Source organism: Oryza sativa, chromosome 9 (assembly GCF_034140825.1).
Source record: "Oryza sativa Japonica Group chromosome 9, ASM3414082v1".
NCBI classification, from domain to species: Eukaryota; Viridiplantae; Streptophyta; class Magnoliopsida; order Poales; family Poaceae; genus Oryza; species Oryza sativa.
The window spans coordinates 19,443,008-19,462,691 of NC_089043.1; the positions used below are offsets into that span (position 1 = coordinate 19,443,008).

Sequence of the window (19,684 nt, forward strand, 5' to 3'; positions counted from 1 at the left end):
TCTATTTAAGGCCGGCTCCACCGGAACGGTTTGAGGAAGAAGAAGACGAGACCTCCCCAGATCTGGCCTCTTCTTGGCTCCTTCCGCCATAGTCGTACTTGTTTGACAGGGTGGTCGTCTTTTCCTCTCTCTCTCTCTCTCTCTCTCTGATGCTTGGTCACCGTGTTGATCCGCGATTGGATCGCGGTGGTCGACGACGGGATGGTGTGTCGTGGATGGATGGACGGATGTGGGGGCGACGAGAACCGATGGCGGTGGCCGCGGCTGGCTGACAGAAGAGAGTGAGCACACAGCGGGCAGACTGCATCTGAATTACCTGTTGCGACGAAGAAGACGACGGACGCAGCTTGCCGTTGCGTGCTCACTTCTCTCTCTGTCAGCTCTCTCTCTCTCTCTCTCGGGACTTGGTCCGCCATGGCTGTCCGTCCATGTCCGTCCATCCGTCCATCCATCTCCCCTGCCGCTGTTTCCGTCGCGTGTGTGCAGGTGCAGCAGCGAGGACGGCATGGCTCGGTTCCCAATCAGAGCCTTATCTTCTCTGGAACAGGCGGCTACTACTGCTCCTCCTACAGCTGCTGACACGCATAGATTTATCTTTTGCGCCGCTTGCTTTTCTTGGTGAGCTTCTCGTTGCCATGTTTGTGCCTTCCAAGGATTATTTAGTGGGGAGTAGTAGTATGCTCTTGGGGAAGACGACGCGTGGTTGTTTGGTTTTGATTAATACGGATCTTTGCTCGCCGCCCCAGGTGTGGTTAACGGAAACCACTGTTTTGACTAGTCCTTTCATGCTTTGCTAGCTCCTCCCCTTCCTCTTTCATCTTCCATTCCTCTCTCTCTCTCTCACTTGCTCTCCAGCTAGCTTCCCTCTTCGTTCTCTTTTCCCTTTTCTTTACAGGATGTAAACCAAGCCGAAAATCTCGCAAATTTTGAGCTGTTTTCTTCTTTTCCTTTCGCTTCTTGCTTTCCTCCTCCTCATCGATCGATCGATCTCTTGGTGATGGTGATTGTGGTGGGTTAATTTGGGAGGAGGAGAGTGGCGCCATGGCTGCTGCAGAGGGAAGCAGATCTGCACCTACCGCCATAGCTATCTCGCCTTTCAAGATCTGGAAAACCTCCATCTCCGGTAAGCTCATGCATGCTCGATACCTACCTTGTGCTAGAGCTTCCATGCATGCCTCCCTCGTACAAGGTCTACTTGTGGTATTATACTGTCAGTTCCGCGTGTCCGTGGTTTCTTCTTAATTTCTTTTCAAGATTCCTCACGGTTTTTGGCTCTAATATAATGGTGATTAGTTGCACATCTCGTGGATTTGCCTGTTGAGCTCGGAGTAACATGTAACTTGTGGTTGGTTGGTTCATTCGTTTCTGCAATTGTTTTCCTCTTCAGCTGCTTGGTTTAGTCTGTTGCATGTGGTTTCATAGTTAAAAATCTAGGAGAAAATTAACATATACGGGGCTCATCAATGTCTTTGATGTGCCAGTTGAACTAAGGAGTAATTAACTTGTGGTGTCTTTGGTTAATTTGTCCAATTGTTTTTGTTTTCAGCTTGAGTTACTCTCTTGCATGTTGATCTTTTTCTTAATCTGGGTTGTTTGTAGTAGTTACAAGTCTAGGAGATAACAACATATAGGGGGCTCAGTTGTTTGCATCGGTTTAAGCATATGTAATCGTTTTGCTAACTCTCTAATGGCTGAGTTTTCCTTTTGTTTTCTGTATAATCCCCCATGCGAAAAATTGGGAATAGCTAGCAAAGTGTAACCAAAGGTCGTTTTATTGTATGCAGAATATAGCTTTGCGTTAACCCATGAACTGAGTTTTACCTTATTGGAGATCTTTACGTGTACGAGTTGTTGTGCTTCTTCACAGTTTCTTTACCTCCCCAATCGTATTTTTTGTCTTTGCGTTTGAGGAAGTTACCACAAATCGATTGAAATTTCCGTCAAAAAAAACAAATCGATTGAAATTCAGATAACCGTTGTTTTTTTTTACATATATAGTACATAGTGTTGCAAGTGTGCTCGATCCCCACATCTGCAAGATATGCAATATTATTTCTAAATTGAAAAGCATGAATTAGCTGTTTTTGCAGTGCTGGACTATTTTATTATCTTTTCTGCATATTCATTAATCCCCCACTTCCAGTGGCATCTATCCTATGCATATTTATATGTGCTTCGAGATGCATGTATGGAGCATGCAGTTTTTTTTAGAGCTAGAGACAGTTAATGGATCTCTGCCTCGACTAAATTTCAATTAGAAGTGATGATATAATTTTTTTTATTCGACATGTGCATAGCTAGTCAGCTGACTTAGATAGGATTTGATTGGAAGGTGATTATGATTATTTGTTCTCTATCTGTTATTGAAGGTGATTATGATTATTTGTTCTCTATCTGTTATTAATGGTTTTGCAATGCCTTTGGAAATGGTTGCATTCTCCTCTATGCTGTAATTAATATATATAATCTTTTTGCTAGGATGTGTTAATATGACGGCATGATTTTGCAAGAGTGAGCATATTTTGTTTTATATTAATTATGGAGTATTTATATCTCTCAATACAAAACAAAAAGGTCCATTGATGGCAGGTAATTGTAGTGCATATGTTCTTCTTGAATGGAGGAGATACACTACATATCCCTAGTTCCCTACTGTACCTTTGTAGGCTTTAACCATATGAAAATTCAATTGGTGGATCTTGCTAATTAACCTTTTAAGAAAAATTCTTGGATGTAGTATACAATTGCAGTGGTTATATATAATTATTGATTAAGCATTTCATGAACTCAGCACAAAGTTGTGCAGCTTGCTGCACACATGTAAATAAATTTGTTGCACATGTAACACTTATGCTATGTGTATATGTGTCCTTAATAACCAACCTATTCAAAGTAGACGGTCTACATTTTCCCCACAAATACTTATCCCTACTATATGCCGACCGATGCAAAGTAAAAGGTCTACATTTTCCCCACAAATACTTACCCTACTATTTTTTTTCTACAAGGACTTATTCTTACTCAGTTGGTTACTCCCTCTATCCTAGTTTGATCATCGCAAGGTTTTTAAGGCCTTCCCAAAATGATCATCCTCTAACAAGTGCATATTTGTTTATTTGTGCGAAGAGTAAATGAATATCATTGAATGCACTGCATGCAACCAACCAAGATTAATTTCTATTGATCCAATTACATGCAATATTTAAAACTTGATGCAATCCACGGAATACGAAGCGACGTAGCACCTTAACCGATGAGAATCAATTATAGAATGATGAATGTTTTATTATCCTTGGTCTCTCTGTTTAGGTGATGATCACTATGGGATGGAGGGAGTAGTATTAAGGCTGCGTTTGGAATCATGTGTTCCCAACACAAGTTGTGTGCACGGAAAACGGAGCGATCCATTAGCGTATGATTAATTAAGTTTTTTGCTATTTTTTTTTTCAAAAATGGATAAATATGATTTTTTAAAGCAACTTCCAGATAGAAACTTTTTACGAAAAATACACCGTTTAGCAGCTTGAAAAGGGTGCGTGCGGAAAACGAAAAGGAGAGTTGGGAACAATGAGTTCCGAACACAGCCTAAATTTATAATGCAATTTCATCTTAATTGGATGGGTAGACTTAAAATGAATAGTCTAGTATTTACCAAATGAAATAAAAAAATGATGTCTTTAAAAATGAAATTTACATTTGAACGTTGTATTTTCAATTTCAAATATGACAATATTCCCAAAAAATTTCAAATATGACAAAAGAAATTGATTCATTCATTGCTTGCCTTACATACAACCATATGCAAGTGAAAAAAATATCTTCTGTTCCTTCTTTTAGATCATTACAAGTAAGAGGGATATTAGGCATTAGATCAATTTGGAATCAATCGCCTAGACAATCTTGGAGAACCATAAAAAAATCCAATCGATATATATAGTTCTTTTTCTAAAGAAATAATGATTAATAATATTATATTGTCTTGCAATTAAATGGTGGGCGAAAAATTTGGTGTTAGCTATTCATTGGAGGGCAGAAACATTTCCACACAAGGCTAAACATAGATGGTCCTGAATCATCTTTGATTCATGAACTTTCTGATTTTATGTGTTGGTATTATTTGGTGGTTATCATGATGTGGTCATGTCATGTAAAACTGCTATAGTTGACGGTTTTTGTGATAGTGTATTATATGGGTCTCATCTTTTCACTTATGCTTATGCTTATCAACCAAAATTTGAATTTTCGACCTTAAATTTGGAGTTAATTTTGGGGTTTTTTCATCGAAGTTTATTTTTCAGCTTTTGTTTTTAGATCGCTTAGAACACGTATATAAAAGTTTTATTCACAAATTATTTTTCGTTTGCAAATATGCCGTTTCGCTTATTCCCCGAATAAGCGAAACGATGGGTCGCATAGTAGATGTTTTTGTAGCTCGAAACCAGATGTGCCAAAGATTAGAAAAAAGGGGTATTGTTTCCATTGCATTTTACTTAATGTTTTGGACATCGTCACAATCTCCAAAGATAAAAAGGTATTGTTTCATCATTACTTGTTCTAACTATATATATAATTATAGAAATTGCTAAAAATATAACTATATGAATGTGTTTTTCATGGTCTACTAATACCGTTTCCATTTTCATATATCAAATCCTAATACTTTTGCATCAATTAATGTTGTATGATATTGAGGTTTGATTGCACCATTCTAGGATGTCATTTTTTATATGAGAAAGGAGGGAGTAATTTGGAGCAGATCAGCAGAGGACAAAGGACTAGTTTGGAACATGGATACAGCAAGAAAATGAAAAAGAAAATTGACACCAAACAACCAAGACTACCCAGGAAATTAACTTTGATGTGCTATTTTGAGGTCCTATAAATCTTTTTATTGCTTTTGAAACCTTGCAAGAAGAATTTAAGTTGGCATCTATCATTTCATTAGTTTTCTACAAGCCAAATAATGTAAAAACTCAAAATTGTAATTTAGTCTGTAGTTCTCATATGTTCAAACTGGATCGGAAAAGTGATCATGCCTTTGGGAAGGAGAAGCAGATACGGGTTATAGTATACTTTATGATGGCATATTTATAGAATAATTCCAAAAACCACATGTACCTAAAATATATATGGTGATGTTCACGTAAATGTGGCGGGGGTGAATCATGGGCGTTGGAATATAGGTGAGGAGAGGAGGATAGGAAGGAGCTGAAGAGGAAAATTTTGATAGATGGGGATCAAAAGATAGTTCTAAAACTGTTAAGCGTGGTCCAATTAATTCTGTATGAACAAATGTACCATAAAATTCTCTTGAACACAGCCATGTAATTAATAATTAACCCCTGAGACAAATAATTACTGGAGGTTTTTGACAAGGCATGGCGTCTATAAGGATACTGTTTATCCTCTGTAAATCAAATTTAACCCTACCAGGAAATATGTGTGATATATTCTTGCTATCTTCCAAGTAAGAAAAAAGACTGCTCATTTCTTGGGTTACACTATTTTCATTATTTCTCCCTTTCTATTTTTTTAGTTATAGCTGAATGGGGCGTCATTTGCAAAACGTCTCCATCTCAACTGAAACAACAGTCGCGCGTTTGGGTCAAGGTAATTAAGGATGGTTTGCAAAATCAAATGTGTGTATTTGTCATATTCTGCAAAATGGACTTCCTTCAATAATGTTTAAGTTTTCAATGTCCTCCATTCATGCATAATTTGATCAGGTGACAGGTGTTCTATATCGTCAGTAGCGATTGTATAGTGGCTGGAAGACAAAGAAAGCTCTCTGCGCATTGCTTGTTGTATATGTTAGGTATGAACAACTGCTTGGATTATTTCATCATTTATGATGTCAATATCTGTCTATTAGGTACTTAATTTTGCAACACATTATTGAAAGAAACGGCGTTTTTGGAACAGGATTACGGAAAGGTGCGACTGTAAGAGTGCTATGATCCTGTGTGGTGCCTGCAACTCATGTTGTGTGTCATTCAGCATTCCTACTTCTGCATCAATTGTTTTCAAGTTCAATTTTAGGATGGTAGACCATTAGTGGCCGCCAAAAGATATTAGCTACCTATCTGTATAATTTAATCTGAGATGTAAAATGGAAAAAAAATAATTAACCACATAGAAAACGCGCGCCAGCAAAGCTAAGTTTATTAGTAGGAACTTGTTTCCATGCCTAGGAAAAAATGTGCACTGAACATTAAGCATCATATACAAAGAAAAGGGACATGTTACGTGCCTAGCTTAAACTTAGAACGACTGCTCATTTTCTCAAAAATTGTTGTATTATAGACTTCTGGTAGCTAGTGCCCTAAATTAAACAGAACTAGTGAAACATGCTTGTTAATCACACATATTAGTTTGAAGCCAATTACTAATGTATGTCGTGTGGAGGAAGCACCATTGGTGTGGTGATGGCGTCATGAAATGCATGACTGAATGTTTTAATTACTTCATTTGTCCCAAAAAGAAAGATACATATATCTTGTTTATTACTGTTGTACGTATCTGTTATTGAATGGAATTCTGAATAACATGATCCACTTTGTTGTACATGTCTTACTACATCATCTCTTGATGTGTCGATGGTGAATCTGGCAAGTAAAATAACCTGGTATTTATGACTTTATGTTTGGTAAGCATCATCCATTGTTTCTTCTGTCATGTCTGAATATGTAGCTTCATATTTTGTGCTCACTTATATACCCTGGTGATGTCTATCTGATGTAGGGTTGTTTGCTTATGTTTATGCTTTTCGTTCTTTTATTTTCGAGGATTATACTTTTAGTTCTTGCCTCGGTGCCTCATTCCCTGCTTGAACTCTCATGCAGTTTCTCTTGAAGAATTTTGACACGTTGGTATACGTACCATAAATGCCAACAAATTAAGAATTCTTCTCTGGGCTGCCCAGAAATCATTGCCAGTTTTATTACGACAATTCATTCTCCAGTCTGTACTCTGTTAATTTTACACTGTGGAATCATCACCATGTAAATTTTGGACATGGCTGTATTTATCTTTCACCTTGTGAATCACTTAATACAACCTGATGATTTGTGATCTGTACGGCTGTGCCTGTCTACTACTCCCTCCGTCCTATAGTATAATCCTTCCGTCCCATAATATAAGTGATTTTGAATTTTTGCTTGCATTGTTTGACCGTTCTTATTATTTAAAAAAAATAGAATTATTATTTATTTTCTTCGTGACTTACTTTATTATCTAAAGTACTTTAAGTATAACTTTTCGTTTTTTATATTGTACAAATTTTTTAAATAAGACGAGTGATCAAACATTGTAAGCAAAAAGCTGAAAATCTTTTATATTATGGGACGGAGGGAGCACTGCTGATGTTAGTGTGAAGTTGTGCTCACGGCCACATCCGAGCGCCATGGCCACCCACGGCCTGAGTTGGAAATTTTTTTTTCAAACACAGTATAACGCAGGTGTCCACATACGAACACTTACCAATATGAATTCACACATGTCCATCCTATCTCATGAGCACCTTTGAAAATTGAGCCAGCATATGTTGATATCGATGAAGTCGCCGTAGACACCTCACTATCGATGAGTACTGTCGTCTACTACTTGAGAAAATAATTAACCGTAAATGCAAACACCTAGTTGAGCTATACTCACTTTGCGGCTTGAGTCACTACTGAAGAAGTGATCTTTACTGGGTCGGTTGATTTTCACAATAGTCCCGGTTCTAATAAGAACCGGGATTAAACATTGTTTTTAGTCCCGGTTAAAATTTTCTTAATCTTTAGTTCCAGTTCGCTACCCGGGAGTAAAGGGGGTTGTGAATCAGGAGAGAGAATGACTTCTCCCTTAGTGAGTTGAGATCTCCTATTAAACAAGGTGATTCTCTAGCGCATAATTAAATAAAAATTAGCTAAAATAATTTATTTTAAATATTGATATGATTTTTTAAAAAATATTTCTTGCACTTTTTTTTTTGCAAAAAATTATAAAACCAAAAGGGTAGAAGCTGGAAGAAGATAGAGAAAACACACCCACGCCACCCATTACCAACTTTGGGCCCATTGTTGAGGCCTGCAACTAACTTTAGGCCCACTATTGAGGCCCAGTTGCAGGGTCTCCATTGCCAACGTTGGGCCCATTATTGAGGCCCAATTACAGGCTTGCAGTTGCAGCTGCCTTCTCGGCCCAAACTTAGAAATCGATTTGGGCCGCTGGGATTCAGGTGTTGGGAGTCGGGGACCCAAACAGCCGAGGGAGAGAGAGAGAGACCCCGGCGCGCGGCGGCGACGGCGACGGCCAGCTCTCGCCGGCCGACGACGCGACGCGAGGTGATGGCCCTCTTCTGCCTTCTCCTCTTTCCTCTGGACGCGCCGCTAGCCGCCCGCGCTTGTCTCTACCCGCGAGAGGGTGGCCGGTGGAGGCGCATTTGTTCTCCTGTCGCGGCCGCGGCCGGCGTGGCTTTCGCTTTGCTAGAGCTAGGGTGAAAGCGAGGTGGACATTGCGTAGTACCAGTGCACGGGCGAGTTTTTTTTTTTTTTTTTGGGGGGGGGGGGGGGGGTGAGGAGTCAGGAGAGGAAGAATCGCGGCTGGTGGGTATCTCGATCACTCCGTCCCTCGATTCGTTCCCGTTGGGTTGGGTGCCACACGAAGAGAGATTCTCCCATGGTTTTTGTCTAGCTTTGCTGATGAAAAGATGATCTGGAATGTAGTTCCATCAGTTTTGGTCGGTACGATACGATTACAATTCCACAAATCTGTGGCATCTGTGGAGGTTATTCTGATGCCGCCGATTGATTTCCTAGTCTATTTACGAGGCCCACTGAAGGTTTGGTTTTCTACTGGAATAGGAGAATGAATGTTAAAATTAGAACAGCTCAGTCATATTCACGATTGTCCTCTTTATGCCTATTCTTGTTGTGTGGTATACAGCATCGCATCTATGCTCCTTTATTCGTTTTACATTGGAAGCTAGAAGGTATAGAATTTCGTGTGGAGACAAGGCAGGAGATACATCACAACTTTTAATCGTACCATCATTGTCCATTTGCGCTGTCACTGACCACTTTGACTAACTCACTTCTGTATATGTTTTGTTTTCTCTACAATCTTATTTTACAATTATTGCCTGAACACAGTCTTATATTTAACAACTATTCTATTTATTGGAGTATACTACAGTTAAATAGTAAAACGGCTGTTTTTTTTTTCTTTGCTATACAAAGCATCCTTGGAACCTGTACATGTTAAACTTCCTGGTATTAAATTCTCTGGGTAGATGGCCAATTTCTGGTTACAGGAAAGTCTAGCATTTGAACTTCACTTTATTTTCTAAAACATAAAATTCGATTGTTTACATCAATATCAAAAATGATGGAGATGAACTATATATTAAATTGAAAAAATATCAATATCAATAGGAGATCCTAACTCCTTACCTTTGAATCAGCTGCAAGAGAAACTATACTGAATGGCACTCTGTCACTTGGTAATGAGTGAATCCTTACCTACTTTGCTGGTGGCATGACTAAGGAAAGAGCGTGCGCACGAATGACTTCAAAGCCACTTGATAAATATGTGTGGGAGAGGAGATGAATATAATTAACTTGTGGAAAGCCAAATTTGGTATGTGTCAATCTTTGCAACATGATCTTGTTGGATAAATATGGAAGCGGCTCTTGTGTCAGATGTTGAAAAGGGGTTGGGGACAGGGGAGGATCAGTAGCAATAACTGATAATATGATCTTGAAGGAAGAGGAAACACTGTGTTGAAATGGATAATTATCCCTCTCAATCTAACAATTCATTCAATATCAGGCTATCAGCTAAACTTATGTAGTAGCTTCTACTTCTTTGTTCCTATTTTGAGACCAGAACTGCAGTCGACTTCCCAGTGCTTGCTTTTGCAGTTGATTTTTTTCTGTCCATCTTGCTCTTGCTGTGTGATGATCATTTGCCTATTGCAGCCTTTGTTTGTTCTGAATTGCGTAGTGCACTCTTACTCCTGCTTTGGGTACAGTGTGATAAAAAAATATTCAAACATGATGCAGAAGACAATTATGGTTCAGGTTTTCTACATACAAAGTTAATAGGTCTGTTCTTTTTTCCATTGAGTTTCCTGAATGTGTTTTGTGATCATGAATGGATCTGATGTCAGCCCAATTCAAAGCATATGTTGTGTTAGGTTGTGTTGTTTTCTGTTGGTTCTGGTGTGTTATGTAGATAACAGAAACATATTGATCCTTTATGCTGTATCATACTTGACCAGATTCTCTGTTGTAGATTCCTTGCTCCTATTCACTTTATTTAGAAGCACATATACATGCAAAAAAGCTGAAGATGGAGTTGGTAGTAACTTGGTAGTCCTGGGCAATCTTGATATATACTCCTTTCCCCCCTCAACAACTCTTATGCTAAAGAATCACCAACTTACTAGTTGTTCTTTGTACTGTTCTTTCCTTTTGAGGTGCAGTTTAAAACTTTATTACCTCTGATGTAAGATCTTTTTCATTTTCTATGAATCTGACTAGTGATAAGATCTTGTTTCATATGGCAATTTTTTGTTCAAAGCTTGGACGACAAATATAAAATTGCCACCACAAAGATTCTGCCTTTGTGGATGAAGCTCGTAACTCCACTTGCTGAACATTATTTTTTCTGTCCGATAGTTTGTATTGATACCAGGGAACTTGTCAGATTTGCTCATTATTGGATCATAGCTGCAAGAGAGAAATGGAAATGTTATAAATACATAAGGCCATAACGTTTGCAGACCTTCATGATATTTCACTTCTCTATCTTTCTCTAGATTGAACGCTCTCAGTCATGGAACGTTTTCTAACCTTAAGGGTTATTATCTACTTAAATGTTCACGACTTTCATGAGAAACATTTATCCTAAGAAAATAGGAGCAGTATAATATTTCACTGCTTACAAACAGGCTGTTAAAAATTGATTTTGAATTTTTGATATTTGAATCATTGCGTAAAGTTGCTAGTATTTTTTTTTCCCAAAAATTACTATAGCCCTATCTGGAATCTAGAAGGTCGTTATTACCCTTTTTAGGTTGTTTGACCGGTGTTAAAATTCTCGTCAGGGAGACGAATCATCTTTGATAGAATTCAATTGGCGGCATCTGATATTGCTTGAGTATACTTTTCCATTTGTTATTACATCTTTCTTCAGATGTGGGTTGGTGATAATTTGGTACAGATGGTTAAGGAAATCAATTGTGTTAGATATACTAATGCCAATGAAGAAATTACTCGTGAAATCACATAAATATATAATTTCTGAAGGGGCAGAATTCACGTCTGTTTATATTCAATGATAGTCTCCATGTTTTTTCGTTATCCACTTAGTTTACATACATAACAACAGATGCCTAACACTGTTACAGGAGAACGTTAAATGCTCTGTTTCTTCAACAGTATCATGCTGGCACACCATTCAACTCTTCTGGGATCTCTTTGCTCAGAACTGGAAGGTGCCCCTTCTCCTGGAGGCTCTTCACCGTCTCGTAGAGCGAGTCGCTCACAGGTATGAAGTGGAGGCCAAGATCCTGCAGCTTCTTGTTGGACATCTTGTACGGCTGCTTCCGTGGGTTCACCTCGTCAGAGCACCTGGAACAACCATGGCAAGCTTCAGCAATGGTGCATCATACTGTGGTGAGTTGTTGTTTCCAACTTTGCCTAGATGCATTTGTAGTTACTACTTGCTAACATATACTCGTATATGAAACTGCAGTTAGTGTAGGTTATGTGTTCATTTTTCCACCTTTTGTCGTGTTGAGAGGAGTGGACTGATAAATAGCTTCAATATTACCCATGATGGTATAAAATCTTTACATTCTAAAATCTTCTCCAGTAAGCTTAAGAAAGTGTATTGCCTGCCGTCACTCGTGTGTGTTTGGTTCACCTGCACCTTATTTCTTATGCTTTACTAGTACCCTTATCTTACTCACCAACCAAAGGTGGGATCCACCCTACCAAGTACACTCGACAAGTTATAAGCAAACTAATTCTTATGGAGTAGTACCAGAGGTAGTAGTAAATAAAAGTTTGCCAAATAATCATTGTGGTTCGGTTCAGTAATTTTATATTTTAGTTTTGCTGGACACACTATAGTTCTACGTACAAATTTCATAAGAGAAAATGGAGTGCCCCTTGTTTTTATTGCCATCGAAATAGTCATGGTTTTTTTCTAAAAAAGAAGAAGATATATTAATATGTGGTATATCATTTAACAAATATGTAAGTTTAAATTCGATCCATAACTTGAAAACAAAAAATAAATATTGCACCTATTCACATGTATATTTGTTTTTTTAGTCAAATTAGCTTGTATATTTGTGGAATAATATATCTCAAATTAATTTATGTTGTCAAATTGTTTCATGAATATATGAAAATGACATTAGAAAACAAGGGATATTGCTTTAAGGGATGAAAAACCATATCCTTAGTAAGACATTTATAGGACTACACCTAGCATCTAGGAAAAAAAAATAGGAATATCACTTGTAACATGTGTTTGTGTTTGATGCATTAATCGACAGAGGTGGAAGTTATAGGTGCCGGGGGCAGGAGCATACAAGTGCTAAATGCTTAACTAAAGCAATGAAAATGTCCTAAGCATGTAAGCGGCATAATCTAGTACTATCTTTTTTGAAGCTAAGCTATCTATATATCTACTAGTATCTACACAACTGATTAACATGCAAGGGCATGGGCAGATCAAGAGATGGATTACAGATCACTAGCACACATACAGAAACTCACCTTGTGGGCACAGGATACTCGGGGAAGAGCTTGCCGAGGATGTGGACGACGTCCTCACGGTGCAGGACGCGCTCGGCGCAGAGGTGCCGGCCGGAGGCCTCCGGCGCCTCGAAGACGCGGACGTGCGCAGCCGCGACGTCGCGCACGTCCACGTACGCCTGCACGGCATTGGCGTACTTCTTGGCCGAGCCGTCGAGGTACTTGAGGATGTGCACGGCGCTGGCGTTCACCGTCGGCTGCAGCAGCGGGCCGACCACCAGCACGGGGCTGACGACGACGAGGTCGACGCCGCGCTCTTCGGCCGCCTTGCACGCCTCCTGCTCTGCCACCGCCTTACCGTAGCAGTACCAGTTCTGATGAGCAGAAAAGACAGTCGACCACTCGTCGTTAACGTCAGGTCAGCTCATGTTTATGTAATTACTTCCTCCGTTTCACAATGTAAGACTTTCTAGCATTACCATTCATATATATGAATGTGGACAACACTAGAAAGCCTTACAATATGAAACGGAGGGAGTAATAATTATGCGCGTCGCGTGATGTCGTGACCATAAGATAAAAATTAATTCTTCTCACAAAAAATGGTCTGAAAATAAAGGGTTGGTGGTGATAGGAACTGTGTAATCAATATCTTTTGCTACTGTGAATAAGCTGGCAAATTGCCCTTGCAGTTTAGGTAAGCTGGTAATCTAGTATCCACGTGGTTTTGTTACACTGAACCAAGCTACGTACGTATGCAGTTTTCATGGAGAGGTTTATTGCTGACCTTGGTTTTCTTGCAGAACTCGAGGTCGCTCCAGCAGGACTCGTCGACGACCACGTCGGGGCCGCGGTTGGGGTCCATGGTGACGGCGCCGATGGACGACGTGAACACCACCCGGCGCACCGTGCCGGCCTCCGCCGCCGCCTTTATCACGTACTCCGTCCCCCGCACCGCCGGCTCCACCATCTGCTCCTGCATCATCGTGCCATGGATATGATTCGTGTGTTAGCATATATCACTAGGCAGTAGTATGCAAGATGCAGCTACGCAAGAAAACGTGTACAGAGAGAACGCACAGGGTCATCGGTGACGGGGGAGGCGGTGTGGAACACGCCGTGGCAGCCGTCGACGGCGGCGCGGATGGAGTCGTAGTCGAGGAGGTCGGCCTTGCAGAGGACCAGCCTCTCGTCGGCGCCGTCCAGCGCCTTCAGGTGGGCGTTCTTCGGGTCATCTACACAGAAACGCATCACGTCGACGGTCGACGCCAAGTCAAGCACACAGCCACACAGGTACGGACATTTTTATCATTGATCAAAAATTATTTGCATGGATGTCCAGCGAATTTGTGCGTGCGTGCGTGCCTGGGTTTCTCACTGTGCCCTTCACGGTGTAGCCCCTCTCCAGCAGCAGCTTGACGAGCCACGACGCGATGTACCCGGCGGCGCCGGTGACACACACCGTTTGGCCGTGCCCCGGCGGCAGCTCCTCCTGCTGCTGCGCCGCCGCTGCGGCGGCGGCGGCGTCATCGGCAACGACGACGACGGTCATCGTTGCTTGTTAGTGTTAGGCAATTTGTTGGATGGGAAGACGTCGATTGCTACTAAATTTATAAGCGGAGCTCTGATGCAGAAGTAGTCGTAGTAGTTGCTGATGAGGTCGGCCGGCCGTGCGCGGCGTCCACTAGCTAGCGGGCGACGGCGACCTGGAGTTAGGTAAGGCGGTAGCACTACCAATATTGTTCGTCGCGTCCTTATATCGTTGGAATCAAAACGGCTCAAACAGTGGTATCTTTTTTATTAGCCTTTTCTGCTCTGATATGATCGATCACAATGCATGAATGGTATATGATGAATGTTTGTTTAATCAGCCCGTACGTGGTTTGCCTGTAAGTAACCACATACATCAATCTAGCTAATTAAAGAGAGATTTACTCTTTTTCTTGGCCACCGGCTTGCACTCATACTTTCGTGATTACGAGATACAAGGGAACCACAAACATGGTGTGTAGGGGCTACACGTGTATCATGAGTGAGGATATTAGCAAGAGACTTGTACATGGGAGTGTTTGGTAACTGGTAAGTTCTTTCTATAAACATTGAGTGCAAATATGCTAGTAGTACATACTCCCTCCGTTTTTAGATATAAGCTTTTCTAGGATTTAAATTTTGTAAACATAAGTATTTCTAAGATATTAATTCTATGCACGGGAATAAAAACATTTTTAGTCAATGTGTTTAGGAGTCAATTTCAAACAATTCAAAATTTGATCATTTTTCTTTAACCTATTTTTTTGTTAAACACCTTAAAATACTTATATGTAATAACGGAGGGAGTATATCAGTACCCTAAAATACTCATATTCCGACGTTGTACCAAGGCTACACTTTATTCGATTATATGTAAGACGTACGAATACCCATATGCACACTGCATGCTCATAGGGATGGAAGTGAGCGGCAAATCGATAACTTGTACCGAATTTCAATTTAGCACCGACGAGTAAGGACGTTTGTGTGATATCTAAGGTATGTGGATTTTCATCCCTCGAGGGGATATCACCTCGTTGTTTGCATGTCATCTAAATAGTTATTAAAAAATTTGAAAAAAAATTGACAACATAGATTAATATGAAATATATCACTCTACAAACATGCAAGATCAAATTCGATTTCTACAAGTTGCAACAAAATAACAAATTAAACTGAAAATAGTTATCGTGCATTCGCGTATATATTTGTTATTTTTGTTACAATTTGTAGAAGTTGAATTTTGACTTGCATGTTTGTGAAGTAATATATTTCATATTAATCTATCTTACTATTTTTTTTCAAAAATTTTTATGACTATTTAGGTGACATGTACGAAACGTGGAGATATCCCCTTGAGGGATGATTTCACTTTCCCATATCTAAGGGATACTACGTACTGCTTCCCCGTGCATCAACTAAACATTGGATCCATATGCTTTCATGCTTTGAAGCTTGAACAAGGCCTCCGTACTTGAGAAGCTAGCTAAGCTCGCTCAATATGCTGATCAGTAAGTACGTCGTGACGACTGATCGACGAGACGGCACGCTAGCTTAAGTTCCCCGGCAACAACCTGAGCCGTGTATCTATGGCGCGTACATATCCGCATCCATCCATTGAGCCGTGCGATCGCGCACAACAAAGTAATTACCCTCTCCACTTCGCTCAGATAATCCTGTTCCCTAGCTAGCTAGCTAGTCCAGTCGTCCTCTCCACCCACCCCACCGACGCCACTACGCCAAGTGCGCGACGCGACGCGTCTGCCCCTCTCCTCCCCGGCTCGATCTCTGATCCGCCGCTAGCAGCTGCATGCCTCCTCCTCCACTGGTGTGTGGTGCGCGGGGGTTGTTGCACGTCGGCGTCGCCGTTTCGTGCGTGCGACGACCGGCGCGCCGGCGTACGTGGGCCGGGTCCTCTCCCCGCGCTTTGCCTTGCACGGTCTCGTCCCGTCGCGCGCGCGGCCGGCCCCGGCCGACCCGGGCATACTGCAGGCGCAATTGAGGAGCTTTGCGCGGGGATGGATTCTAATCTCTCGGGGACGTCCACCCATTTTTTATATGCCATCTAAATAATTATGAAAAAATTCTAAAAAAGTTTATAAGATAGGTTAATATGTAATATATCATCTCACAAACATGCAAGTTGAAATTCGACTTCTGCAAGTTGTAATATGTCATGTTAAATTTTTTGAAAATTTTTTATAACTATTTAGATGACATGCAAGAAAGGGGTGGACATCCACCCGAGTGTTTAAAACAGTTTCCCGCTTTGCGCTGTGGGACATATGGAAAAAGAACGAGAGAGAGACGTCGAACCAACCAACGTCGAATCGAAATATGTAACCTACGGCTAATGTAATTCGATGATCTTGTCCTGCCGAATGGCAGTGCTAGGTCCATGGAACCCTACAGGCTTGATTTTCAGGAACCCTGCAGGCTTGATTTTCAGCCATAGGTAGGCTGTGTTTAGTTGGATCCAAAGTTTAGATTTTGGTTGAAATTGGAAATAATGTAACTAAAAAGTTGTGTGTATATGATAGGTTGATGTGATAGAAAAGAACTGAAGTTTAGATTCAAACTTTGGATCTAATCACAGCCATAGTACATCGAACATTCGATCGATCTGGACACCACTACACATGTCAGGTGGCTGTCGGTTTAATTAGAAGCCCGATCGATTGACCCAGTCCACTTCTGCACGACAGGAGCCGATGGTTTCTGTTTGATTTTCTGGTAAGGAGATGAAAGGCTAACTGATCCGACTTAAATTTCGACCCTATGATTTTACCCGTCGAGTAGGTGAGCAGGTTAGACGACACTGATCGACATGACAGATCTCGGTCGTACTGCAACTCGTAAGCATCACACAAAGCTACATGAGCCATGGAAAACTCTGGCCCTATTTGCTTCCTTATCTATTAGAGCATCTCCAGCAATAGCTCCTATTTTAGAGTCCCTAAAGGTTAAATGGGGGCTGCCCCCATTTCCTCAGGACTCTAAGAATGGTTCTAACTCCAGCAACAACGTCTATTTCTTAGCCCCTATTTCTTTTTCTCCTCTATTTTATCTTATAATCCATCTTTTATGTTTAGTTTAATATCACAATAATGTAAATATTAATATTTCCAACGCATAGAATTTAATCAAATTTAAATTAATAATTTCAAACAACACAATTAAATTGAAATTTGATTTTTTTTATAATATCACACTGATATGTGCATATACGTACACTAGTGTGAGTGCATGGATGACTCACTAGAATGCTCGATCAGTCCATCTGTTGCGGCTAGTAGCAGTAGCAGTTCATCCATCCTACACTCAATATCCAATGATATACATGCATATATGGATGCATATAATCATATATGAGCTGGTCAATATTAAGATATATTATATCCAGTGCATACACGAAACTGCATGAATATATGCAAGGAGATATAGTAGTAGCTCCTTCTAGATCAGCATCAAATCTCAGTTGGCCACTGGCGGCAGATGGTTGTTCACACTTAACAGGAACCAAACCACGTCTCATCGATATGCGGAAAAATCCATGCATACGTGCATCCATGCAGGTGACCAATACTATAGCAGGGCGATGGCCGGATTAGAGCAGAATCACCCGCAACAAGACGGCCGGCGGCGTGCAAGCAATCGCGCGGGAAGGAGCACGCGTCGTGGAAGCATTCCCCCGCGCCAAAGAATACTGGATAGGGGCTGGGGATAGAGCCCCCAGGCCTAGGGGCTATAGGTGGGAATTTGGGAGGCTTCCTACTTTGGGGCATTAAGTAGGGGCCTGTTAGACTTTATTTTTTAGTCTCAACCTCTCAAAGTTGTTTAAGGTCTGTGTTTAGGAGCTTTACTGAACATGCTCTTAGGGAGTTTCGTCCATCCGCCAACCTCTCATATGGATTACACATGCACCGATATGAGTAATTTTGTTTACGTCATCTGTTTATCTCCCTTACCATACAAAACCACCTCGTTGAAAAAAAAAACGATGGATTACCAAAAACAATTATTTTTAGTATAGTTGCCAAAATTGTGTCCATGTTTAGTTTGTTACCAAATTTTAGTAAATACACAGTATTGTTAACTTGCCAAAATTTTGGCTTTACCAAAATTTGGTAAGGTTTATTTTAGCTATAATCTGAACATACCCTTAATTATTTTTTTCTAAAAAAAATGCCCTAAACAGTCTAGGAAAAAACTCAATAATATTAAAGCATAGTTTCAGACCATTAAAATAGGTCTGAAAGAGTGGGAAACTGTTAAAGTAACTTGAGTGGACGTCCACCCGTTTATTGTATATCATCTAAATAGTTATGGAAAAAATTAAAAAAATATGAATAAGATAGATCAATATGTAATATATCAATCCACAAACATGCAAGTTAAAATTTAACTTCTACAAATTGTAATAAAAATAACAAACAAAACTCAAATTACTGTATGTATATTTAGAATTAAATTTATTATTTTTGTTACAATTTGTAGAAGTTGAATTTGAACTTGTATATTTATGGAGTGATATTACATATTGATCTATCTTGTCAATTTTTTTGAAAATTTTTCGTAACCATCTAGTTGACATGCAATAAACGGGTGGACGTCCACTCGAGTTATTAGAATCCTCTCCCCTAAAAGAGTATGCCCAAGAGAGTTTCATCCATCCACATGCTTGTCCCTCATCTACCATGCAAAACCATTTTGTCACAAAAAATGGTGAAAGGCCTAAAAACCAACCCTATTGAGAACACCCCCTCCTCCCCATCCCCTCCTCCCCCTAACGCGCTAAGCAACTTAGAAAAAAAACTCAACAATGCTAAAGCATGGGTCAGATCATTAATAGGTAGAAAGAAAAAATATGCTCACATCATTTATCCTATGAGTACACATACTTCCTCTATCTCTACCACCTCCACCACCGTTAGCAGCTCGAGTAGTGGAAAAGTGTCCGCCTCCCCTCAATGAGCTCCAAGACCCCCCCCCCCCTCTGAGATTGGTGGCCTAGGGTGAAACTAATAACAAGGTCCTTAATGTAATATCTAAATAAAAAATCAATATATATACATATATGAAATGCTACCAACAAACATTTAAAGTGCATCCAAAAGCAATATTTATATGAAGCACGCCATGCATATTACCTTAAAAAGTTTCTTTGGACATTTATATATGCGAAATCATTGGCTATTGTATCAATATCAATCTCATCTAGCAATTACATCTCAATGCATTAAGGATGTGTTTGGATGGAGGGATTGGCTGGGATAGGATATGGCCGCCCAAATTTTGGAGGTGTTTGGATGGTGGGCGGTACTGGGATATGGCCACCCCCTAGGGAATATTCCCTCTAGATGCCAGTTGTGTGCATCCGGCCGATTCGGCCGAACGGG

The 19,684-nt window shown here is 40.3% G+C and overlaps 1 protein-coding gene and 2 long non-coding RNA genes across 4 annotated transcripts; 2 read left to right on the forward strand and 1 right to left on the reverse strand.

Moving 5' to 3' along the window:
- The first annotated feature begins 1,619 nt into the window (after positions 1–1,619).
- LOC4347073 (uncharacterized) lies at positions 1,620–7,073 on the forward strand. Its single transcript, XR_001540094.3, has 4 exons — positions 1,620–5,610; positions 5,727–5,815; positions 5,923–6,646; positions 6,843–7,073. It is a non-coding gene; the product is annotated as an uncharacterized lncRNA (long non-coding RNA).
- Positions 7,074–11,257: 4,184 nt separating this feature from the next.
- Positions 11,258–14,616, reverse strand: LOC4347074 (cinnamoyl-CoA reductase 1). Of its 2 annotated transcripts, none has more exons than XM_015795766.3 (5): positions 14,121–14,616; positions 13,836–13,990; positions 13,543–13,725; positions 12,777–13,129; positions 11,258–11,618 (listed from the first exon to the last, which is right to left on the reverse strand). In XM_015795766.3, the coding sequence occupies exons 1-5, from the start codon at positions 14,305–14,307 to the stop codon at positions 11,429–11,431; spliced, it is 1,068 nt and encodes a 355-aa protein (XP_015651252.1). In that variant the 5' UTR covers positions 14,308–14,616; the 3' UTR covers positions 11,258–11,428. The 2 variants fall into 2 exon arrangements, with proteins under 2 accessions (XP_015651252.1, XP_015651251.1); XM_015795765.3 differs by having other exon boundaries at positions 13,543–13,731.
- Positions 11,514–13,117, forward strand: LOC112936449 (uncharacterized). The gene is made up of 3 exons (XR_003238657.2): positions 11,514–11,663; positions 12,554–12,633; positions 12,731–13,117. It is a non-coding gene; the product is annotated as an uncharacterized lncRNA (long non-coding RNA).
- Positions 14,617–19,684: the final 5,068 nt, after the last annotated feature.

Bases quoted from the DNA above. Each gene is read 5' to 3' on its own strand.
- LOC4347074 (XM_015795765.3), bottom strand. From the start codon at position 14,307: ATGACCGTCGTCGTCGTTGCCGATGACGCCGCCGCCGCCGCAGCGGCG. The intron at 13,732-13,835 runs GTGCGTTCTCTC...ACGATGATGCAG, and splicing joins CCCCCGTCACCGATGACCCT to GAGCAGATGGTGGAGCCGGC. The intron at 13,130-13,542 runs GTCAGCAATAAA...TCTGCTCATCAG, and splicing joins AGTTCTGCAAGAAAACCAAG to AACTGGTACTGCTACGGTAA.